Genomic DNA, 10,665 nt, shown 5'->3' with positions numbered 1-10,665 from the left:
CTACCTATACAGAGGGTATTTCCCATTCTGCCCTTTCAATATTCATATAAATTCTTGTATCAACAAACCTTGAAGAATTTCCTACTCCCTTTGCCTTTGTATTTGAGATTGAGCTCATTAAATCACATGTTGTAGCTCCCTACAACCTAGTCACAAATTTATGTCTCATGGAATTTTCACCATTATTTATCTTTGCAAGGTTGAAATCTCTAGAAGGAAGGATCATATATTACAATACCTTAATAAAAAATGCAACCTAGGGTTAGAAACACCTAAAACCTCACCACCTTTGCTCTAGTTCATGTTTTCAATTTGTTTGTCAAAGCAATTAAAACTTTAATTTTCCTTCTGAGAAACATATAGCAGTCCAACAAATGTCGATGGGAAAATGTGAAGCATATGCCAACTAGAATAGACAAAGATCAAGTAGCCAAATTGATTCCTTTCATTTTGATTTAATTTTTTCTTTATCCCATCATTGATATTTGATACTTGCTTGACGTAGAATTTATAAGAAATCTTGTAGAATGACATTTTCCCTTTATATACATTATAGTTCACTTCTCAATGTGTTAAAAGACGAGTTTCTTATTTTTGTAGTTGAGTTGATTATGCTTATAGGTTGTTACCACTAAATTTCTAGAGATGGATCTCCTATTAGCAACAAGAGAAACACTAGCAAAATTGATAAGATATATACATATAGATTACTATAGCGATGTTATATTAGGCTTTCTAATTTTTTATTTATTTATTGCAGCTTTGATGAAAATAATGTTACAAACTTCAACACCTTACCTTTAGATCACCACGTAAATAGATAGGATATTTTCGACAAAAAGTATCTTAGGCATTTTTCCTAATTCATGTAATAAATCACTTTACATATAGATTCCTATAACGATGTTATATTATATTTTCTAATTAAAAAAAAAAATTGTGGATAACTTTGACAAAATAACATTACAAACTTCCTAACCTTTCCAACAAAAAGTAAAATACCATCTATTTTCTATATAACAAAAATAAAATATATTTTATTTTTTAAATTATTAAATATTTAAAAATATTAAAATTAATATTCACCATGATATAGATCTTAGGCATTTTTTCTAAAACATGTAATACATAGATTATAAAAAAAAAATTATATATTAAATCTAAATTTTATTCAAATAAGTAATAAAGACTAAATTATATTAAAAAATTAAAATTTATGACATTATAATTTTAAATATTTTCTCTTATATTAATTTTCACTATAAATTCATTCTTCTCCCTAAAAGAAAAAAACAAATAAATAAAATATTCCAAAAACCAAGCTACAACTAAACCTTTAAATACTGGTACAAAATCTCACCATCCACAATAAGAAATTTTAGTAATCCTTTAAAAAATCACCATTAAAAAATTGCCACCAAGCACAAGCGAAAACCTATACTTTAAACCCTAAACAGAACACCACTCCATGAAATCCCACCCTATACAAGTGAGGAGAAATACGCGATGGTCAGTTATCGAGGCTGATGACGTGGGATACAAAACCCTTAACGCTCAAATCACAGGATGCTTCGTCAATGGATTCCTTAACTTGCAGAGCGCGTTGACGCATATCTTTTCCATCTTCCCCTGTCATCGCCGACTTCACTGTGTTTCCGACAATATCAGCGCTGGGAATGGCATCAAAGCCCTCACAGAGCTGCAATCCAATCCCCAACTTCTCAATTACCAATTTGGCGTTAAAAAATTGATCCACAATGAAGGGCCAGGCCAGAATTGGCACTCCAGCGCTTATACTCTCCAATGTGGAATTCCATCCGCAGTGTGTCATGAAAAGCGCGATGGAAGGATGGGACAGAATCAGGCGCTGCGGCACCCAGCCATGGATCACCATTCCCCTGTTTCTTGTTTCGTCGATGAAACCCTCGGGAAGAAAGTCGCAGTAATTAACCTGGCCTCCCACTGGATCCTTAATTGTCCAAATGAAGGGCTGATTACTGCCCGCGATGCCCCTGGCTAGGGCTTCTGTTTGCACTTCGGAAAGAAAGCCCTGACATCCAAACGAGATGTACAGGACGGTGTTTTCCTCTTGTGTACCAAGCCAATGGATGCACTCCGATTCTTCTTCTTCTCTATTTTCATTTTCACTTTCGATCCCCTTTTGGGATTTGAGAAAAGGGAAAGCTATACACCACAGGGGGTTACCTGTGGATTCCTCTAAATATCTCACATACTCTGCTTCGAGCCCTTCAATGGTATTGAGAAGCATTGTAGCGCAGTTTTCTTTCGCCGATCCATACGCCTGCTGAAGCGGAAGAAGTGTATTGGGCATGTCCGGAAACTTTAAGACATACTCGCTTCTCAGCATATGAGGCAGCTCTGCGCGCCTCAGATTCACATTCATACAACGATCCCGAATCTCTATGACCTGTCGGTCGCTTACTATTTCAGGATTTGAGAGGAGAAATTGTGATGCAGGAGCATCTAGAGGTATAAGGGCAATCCTGTGTCACCCAAAAAAATGTACTTAGACTTAGTTTCTATTTTATGTCTTTGCATTTTTGGATACCCATTTGACTCAAATAAAGGTTCCAACTCTCATAGTTCAACTATCAGTGCATTTAAAAATCTCGAAAAAATAGGAGCATGCAATTTGACCGTCATTTTGGTGACCTAGAAGGTGTGATTTGGCCAGATGAATGTAATCGAGATTTAGAGCATTCCAGAAAAAGAATCAGGTCAAAAGGCCCCACGGTTTGAAAGTTATTGCAGTTTTTCGGGTTTTGGAGACCCCCTAAGAATGCTTCAGAGTCAGGTTTGGGGCATTAATTGACCTCAAAAAGGGTCGAAAAATGGGGGACGAGCGAAGCTGGTCTATAGGGCTATAGAGCGCTTCGAGAGCTTTCCGAAAATGTAAACAGTTCGTCAATCGGAGTTACGGTTCAAAAGTTATGCCTCCCGGAAGTTCGGCTACCGTTTCTGGATTCTTCTAGAATTGCACCGACTTCTAACGTAGCTTCCGGAACTTTCTATTTTGTCGGTGGATGCCTACTAGCACTTTCTAGAATGTACTCCTAGTCCTTAACCCTCTGGGGTCTATTTAAGGAGATTTCTGGCATTGTAAAAGGCAGTTCGGATTGGAGCTTGAGAGGAGGTGCTAAAAGGAGAAATATTCTCCAGATTTATGCTATTGTAAGCCTGCAGGGCATTTTTTGAGTTTATTTTCTCTGCACTGTTTGTACCAGCTTATTTTCTCAGTTAATATATTTCCCCTTTCTATTGTGTCTATTCTGGTTGTTGGGTTGTGTCCCCATCAAGTGGTATCAGAGCGGGTTTTCCTGAGTGTGTAGACAGAGCGCCGACTGTGAGGCAGTTTGCACCAGGACTGTGTGGTTGTGGGTTCGAGTTAGAAGATGCCTCCACGAAGAGAGCGTGGTGGAAGGGCCAGAGCTGTTGATCCTGAGGAGGTTAGAGCCCTCCAGAGACAGGTACAAGCATTGCAAGAGGAGCTTCGTAGAGGAGCAAATATTGCCGCAGATGATAATAGTGAGGATGACAATGAAGAGGAAGTAATGGAAGTTGACGGGGAAGTTCTGAATCCTGTAGAGGAAAGGCTTTTTAGGGCCATTTCTAGGTTTGGGAAAAGACCTACAATTGAAGTGGGTATATTTTCGAGAAATTTGAAACCAGATGAGTTGATCGATTGGATCAATGAACTGGACGAATACTTTGAATATGAGGATATAAGGGACCCAGATAGGGTTAAGTTTGCAAAGGCCAAACTAAAAGGCCATGCCAAAATCTGGTGGCAAGAGATTCAACTGGAAAGACTTAGAAGAGGAAAGGAGAAGATCACAAGATGGGATCGCATGGTGGACAAATTGAAGAAGCAGTTCATTCCTGTGGACTACGAGCTTGATCTGTTTAAGAAGATGCATGGGTTAAAGCAAGCAGGAAGATCAGTCCAAGAATATACAGAGGAGTTTTACCGACTCCTGATTAGAGCGGGGCATGCAGAAGCAAATAAGGAGAAGGTTGCTCGTTATATCAGTGGGTTACGACCTAGCATCCAGGAAGAACTAAGTCTGGTAAGAATGACCAACGTTGAAGAAGCATACCAGTTTGCCCTACAAGTTGAAGAGAAGCTGAGTAAAAGGTTTGAAGGAAGACAAAGAGGGCGCGGTCAAGGAGGAAGGGGAAGCGGTAGATCATCTGGAGGCCGCAATGAAACTCAAAAGAAAAATGAGGATGAGGGTACTAGCAGGAACCAGAGGAATGATGGTTTCAACCGCTCCCGTGATCAAGACTTTGGAAATCAAAGAGGAAGAGGTAGAGGACGTGGGCAAGGAAGAGGAGGCTTCCGTGGTACCTGTTTCCATTGCAATGAAGAAGGTCATCGTGCCTTTGAATGCCCTCAACGACAAGGAAGGACAGATAGGAGAGCTGAGGGCCAACCTAGGGTTGCTCATGTGGATGAGGATGCACAATCATCACATTCAGAAGATGCAGAAAGAGGAGAGACCTTGGTAAATAAAAGAGTCCTACTGAGTGGTGAAAATGAACCAGGACAACGGAGGAGCTTGTTCCGTACCAGATGCAAGTGTGAGGATAAATGTTGTGATGTGATCATTGATGGTGGTAGCACTGATAACTTGGTATCCGAAGAGATGGTCTCTAAGCTGAAGCTCAAGAGGGAGAAACATCCCCAGCCCTATCGGATTTCTTGGGTAAAAGATGATCATAAGGTCCTGGTAAGTGAACAATGTTTAGTAAAATTCAAAATTGGGAGTTACCATGATGAAGTTCTTTGTGATGTTATTTCGATGGATGTTTGCCATCTATTGTTGGGTAGACCATGGCAGTTTGATAGACATGCAATACATGATGGACATGCAAACACATACTCTCTGACAAAGGATGGAGTTCGCCACAAATTGAAGCCCATGAAAAAGGAAGGTGAAAAGGTATGTAGCAGTGCTAGGATTTGTCTTGTTGATGGAAGGAAGTTTTTAGATGGCATGAAACATCAGCGCATGTGCTATGCTTTGATTCCTAGAAAAGATAAAGAAGGTAGTAGTGAAATACCATTTGAAGTTTCAGATTTACTAGGAGAATTTGGAGATATTATCTCTGATAATGTTCCAGATGGATTGCCACCAGTAAGGCAAATCAGTCATCAGATAGATCTGATTCCAGGAGCTAGTTTGCCTAACAAGGCTGCTCACAGGATGACTCCTACTGAAACAGAGGAGCTAAATAGACAGGTTCAGGAGCTGTTGAGGAAGGGCTTGATTCGAGAGAGCCTGAGTCCATGTGCAGTACCTGCAGTACTTGCACCAAAGAAGGATGGAGAGTGGAGGATGTGTACAGATTCTCGAGCTATAAATAGGATAACCATCAAGTACCGGTTTCCTTTACCAAGGATGGATGATCTTATGGACTGCTTGAGTGGAGCTCAGTACTTCACAAAGATAGATCTGAAGAGTGGCTATCATCAAATACGGATTCGTGAAGGAGATGAGTGGAAAACAACCTTCAAGACCAAGGAGGGTCTTTATGAGTGGTTAGTCATGCCCTTTGGATTGACAAACGCCCCAAGCACCTTCATGCGGCTCATGAATGAGGTACTTAAGAAGTTCTTCGAAAAATTTGTTACTGTCTATTTGGATGATATTTTAATTTTCAGCAAGACTTTGGAAGAACATTTACTGCATATTCGTAGTGTCTTTGAAAGGCTAAGGGAAGAGAAATTGTTAATTAATCTAAAGAAGTGTGTCTTTGCAAAAAGGGAGTTAGTCTATTTGGGATTTGTTATATCACCTGAAGGTCTCAAAATGGATCCAGAGAAGGTAAAAGCCATCTTGGAATGGCCTACTCCAAGGTCTGCTACTGAGGTAAGATCATTTCATGGTCTGGTTAGTTTTTACAGGAAGTTTATTAAGAATTTCAGTGGCATATGTGCACCTCTAACTGATACAATAAGAGGGGATAGAAAAGAGTTCAAATGGACTGCAACAGCTGCGAGAAGTTTTGAATTGCTGAAGAAGAAGGTGACTGAACAGCCTGTGTTGGCACTTCCAGATTTTAGAAAAGTGTTCCAGGTGGATTGTGATGCTAGTGGTAGCGCTATTGGGGCTGTATTAAGCCAAGAAGGTAAGCCTATTGCATATTTTAGTGAAAAATTGAATGATGCAAAGAAGAAGTATTCTGTTTATGATCAAGAGTTCTATGCAATAGTTCAGGCCTTAAAGAAATGGAGGCATTATTTATTGCCAAAGGAATTTGTTTTGTATACTGATCATCAGGTATTACAGTACCTAAATAGCCAAGGTAAATTGAATCAGAGGCATATGAAGTGGGTAGAATTCTTGCAGAGTTATACATTTGTGTTAAAGCATAGAAGTGGAAAATCTAACAGGGTTGCAGATGCATTAAGTAGGAGACAATTGTTGCTTACAACAATGCAGGTTGAAGTAGTTGGGTTTGATGAACTCAAGAATTTGTACCCTAAGGATCCTGATTTTGCTGAAGCATGGAAAGCTTGTAAAGAACCTGTTGCTGTAGATAGAACCAAGTGGTTAGACTATTTGATTCAGGATGGCATGTTGTTCAAAGGTAGTCAATTGTGCATTCCAAGGAGTTCCATGAGGGAAAATCTGATTAAGGAGAAACACAGTGGAGGGATGGCAGGACATTTTGGTCGGGATAAGACCATTGCCATTCTTAGAGAACATTATTTTTGGCCTCAAATTACACAGGATGTGAAGAAGTTTGTACAGAGTTGCCAGGTTTGTCAAGTTGCCAAGGGGTTTAGTCAAAATACTGGCCTATATCAGCCATTGCCTGTTCCATCAAGGCCATGAGAGGACATAAGTATGGATTTTGTTCTTGGATTGCCAAGGACACAAAGGGGTAATGACTCAGTATTCGTGGTGGTTGATAGGTTCTCCAAAATGGCACATTTCATTCCATGCCACAAAACTCATGATGCTGTCCATATTGCAGACTTGTTTTTCAAAGAGGTGGTAAGACTACATGGTCTTCCAAGAAGTATAGTCTCTGACCGAGATACTAAATTTGTGGGGTATTTCTGGAGGACATTGTGGAAGAAGTTGAGAACAGACTTGAAATTCAGTTCCACGCATCACCCACAGACTGATGGCCAAACAGAGGTGGTAAATAGAGGTCTGGGCAATTTGCTGAGATGTTTAGTTGGAGATAAGCCCAAGGGATGGGATTTGATTCTACCACAGCCAGAGTTTGCTTATAATAACTCTGTAAATAGGAGTACTGGAAAATCACCATTTCAAATTGTATATGGAAATAGCCCAAGGACTGCACCAGAATTGAGGAAGATAGAACAAGGGGAGAGAACAAGTGCTGAAGCTGAGGATTTTGCTGAACACATCAAGCGTCTACATGAGGAGGTCCAAGCACACATTATCAAGATGAATCAAGAGTATAAAGCTAGGGCTGATCAAAGGAGAAGACATAAGGAATTCCAAGTAGGGGATCTTGTCATGGTGCACTTATGAAAAGAAAGATTTCCAGTTGGTACTTACAACAAGCTGAAAATGAAGAAATTTGGCCCCTGCAAGGTTTTGAAGAAACATAACTCAGGAAATGCATATGAGGTGGAGCTGCCAGATGGTATTCACATTTCTCCCATTTTCAACATTGCAGATTTAACAGAGTATCATGATGATGGTGCAGATGAGGAGCTGGTTTTAGAGCCATGCCCAATTCCTGCTTCTAAGAAGGAGGAGATAGAAGACATTCTAGATCATCGTGTGGGTAGGAGTACCAGAAACAGGCAGTATGAAGAGTATTTGGTCAAATGGAAAGGACGACCGATCGAAGACTCAACTTGGATTTCAGCAGCTGAGGTTTCCCATTTGGGATTTCCTCTACCATCCATAAAGTGACAGGGTCACTTTTCAATCTACCCTGGGTGTCTGATGCAGGAGCATCTAGAGGTATAAGGGCAATCCTGTGTCACCCAAAAAAATGTACTTAGACTTAGTTTCTATTTTATGTCTTTGCATTTTTGGATACCCATTTGACTCAAATAAAGGTTCCAACTCTCATAGTTCAACTATCAGTGCATTTAAAAATCCCGAAAAAATAGGAGCATGCAATTTGACCGTCATTTTGGTGACCTAGAAGGTGTGACTTGGCCAGATGAATGTAATCGAGATTTAGAGCATTCCAGAAAAAGAATCAGGTCAAAAGGCCCCACGGTTTGAAAGTTATTGCAGTTTTTCGGGTTTTGGAGACCCCCTAAGAATGCTTCAGAGTCAGGTTTGGGGCATTAAATGACCTCAAAAAGGGTCGAAAAATGGGGGACGAGCGAAGCTGTCCATAGGGCTATAGAGCGCTTCGAGAGCTTTAGGAAAATGTAAACGGTTTGTCAATCGGAGTTACGGTTCAAAAGTTATGCCTCCTGGAAGTTCGGCTACCGTTTTTGGATTCTTCTAGAATTGCACCGACTTCTAACGCAGCTTCTGGAACCTTCTATTTTGTCGGTGGATGCCTACTAGCACTTTCTAGAATGTACTCCTAGTCCTTAACCCTCCGGGATCTATTTAAGGAGATTTCTGGCATTGTAAAAGGCAGTTCGGATTGGAGCTTGAGAGGAGGTGCTAAAAGGAGAAATATTCTCCAGATTTATGCTATTGTAAGCCTGCAGGGCATGTTTTGAGTTTATTTTCTCTGCACTGTTTGTACCAGCTTATTTTCTCAGTTAATATATTTCCCCTTTCTATTGTGTCTATTCTGGTTGTTGGGTTGTGTCCCCATCAAATTGCTGAATTGAAGCCGCCATCGCCCCTGTTGTCTGGAACACAACACTCGGAATCCCCAATCTGGAGGCCGATTGCGCTGCCCAGGGCAAGAAAACGTCAGTTATGACGCAGGCGGGCTTCCCTGAGGTTTCTGCCATGGTTTGTTCCAGCCAGTCTTCGAATGCCTGGGAAAGCTTGAGCGAAGACACGAAGAGCAAGACGCTTTCGATGGGGTGAAGGGCGTCCGTGCTTTTGCAGCCAGGGGGTATGCCTGGAATGGGCGGGAGAGAAAGGGGAACAAAGCGAATGGAGGATCCAAGGGCTTGTTGTTGCAATTTTTGGGCAGAGACAATCGTGGTGAGGAAACTGACTGTGATGCCTTGGGAAGCAAGCATCTTAGCCAGGCTGAGGAATGGAATGAAATGGCCCTGCGCCATGAGAGGAAACATGGCAACGTGTTTCAATTCTCTGCTCTCTGCCATTGCTGTGTGCTCTGAACTCGCCAGATGCCTTCATTGGCTTCCCCTGTAAACCTCTTTAAGGTCATATTCTATCGTTTTCATATTAAGTCTATGTGAGTTTTTGAGGCTATAATTGGTGCACCTTAGTCATCCCTTTGTCCTTGGACCAGCAATAATATGTTCTTGTTGTTACAGCTAGTGAATCTCTGGTTTAGGTTTTTTGGGTAGGTCAGCAGTGATCGAGTTGAACAACTGGGCAACGTCTTAAATGTTTTTGTCTGTTTGAAATTTATTGTAAGGAAATTCAGGTGCGGAAACAACTTCTTACACTAATCTCTTAAGAGACGTATGGTGCAAATTCTATTAAAATCTTTTACACTTACAGATTCAATATCATGTAAACAACAATATTTCAGCCAAGCAAACATAAAGAAAATAGATAGAGAAAAAAACACATAACACAAAGATTTGCTGGTGGGGAAAAACTTTTTGGTAAAACAACCCCACCCTTCCAAAACCTGCACAATGTATTATCTTCAACACAAGGTTACAATACACTTGCAATGCAAGTTTAACAGCGACAACCGAAGACTCCAGTAGCAACTCATAGTACCAACAATACACTTTTTTGCATACTCTTCTTCGCAACTTTAAAAACGCTTATAACATGCGCTTCACTTTTAGGGCTACTCCCAAAGGTAACCGTATTAGGGTTTTACCATTTTTCGAGAAAATAGGAACCCAAAAAAAAATTTCGGAGACTGTACAATACTCAAATTTATCAGTTGCCACATGTCTTCACCTATCATTGAACCTTCCTAACATAGCTCTTACGTGTCATAGGAATCCGTCATAACCGTTTTAGCTATGATCTCCTTATACACAATTCAAGATGCCGACACATCAACATTATTTGCAAGAAATACATTTTACAAAACAAATAATAAGAATAGGAATTATCCAAGGTTGAGACACTTTATTCTTAACATTTATCACAGTTGACTTTAAAGAAATTGTTCTAATGGAATTCTCCAACCAACAATTTTTCTAGTTTTGATATCAATTGTAAATATTTTATTGGAAGAGTGGATTAATGGAATGGACGACACAAAACAAAATCCGAACGCAGATTTGTGGTACATTCATTTTCAAACGAGGAATCTCTATCAATATCTTTTTGTTTTTTTATTACACATTACAGCAGTTTCAAAGCTCAACAAAACATAGTTACATTAATTAATCAGCGTTTAAAAAATCACGATTTCTATAAACTTTAGTTTAGCCAAATCAAGGTTTCATAAATCTTCAATTCCGATTTTTGGGATTTTACTTGAACCTTCAAAAAGTAGTCCAATCTATTGTTTTTACACTTCTTAAAAAACATAACCAAGTTTTGATTTTCAATTCTTACTTGTTAGTAG

The 10,665-nt window shown here is 39.9% G+C and overlaps 1 protein-coding gene across 1 annotated transcript; it reads right to left on the bottom strand.

Annotated features, from left to right (window-relative positions):
- Positions 1 to 1,376: 1,376 nt before the first annotated feature.
- LOC149561822 (scopoletin glucosyltransferase-like) lies at positions 1,377 to 9,284 on the bottom strand. The gene is made up of 2 exons (XM_089825363.1): positions 8,800 to 9,284; positions 1,377 to 2,469 (listed from the first exon to the last, which is right to left on the bottom strand). The coding sequence occupies exons 1-2, from the start codon at positions 9,263 to 9,265 to the stop codon at positions 1,511 to 1,513; spliced, it is 1,425 nt and encodes a 474-aa protein (XP_089681489.1). The 5' UTR covers positions 9,266 to 9,284; the 3' UTR covers positions 1,377 to 1,510.
- Between the last annotated feature and the right edge of the window lie 1,381 nt (positions 9,285 to 10,665).

Source organism: Cupressus sempervirens, chromosome 4 (genome assembly GCF_028749045.1).
Source record: "Cupressus sempervirens isolate cs-2001-9-10 chromosome 4, ASM2874904v1, whole genome shotgun sequence".
NCBI classification, from domain to species: Eukaryota; Viridiplantae; Streptophyta; class Pinopsida; order Cupressales; family Cupressaceae; genus Cupressus; species Cupressus sempervirens.
This window is presented reverse-complemented; position numbering and strand designations above follow the sequence as displayed.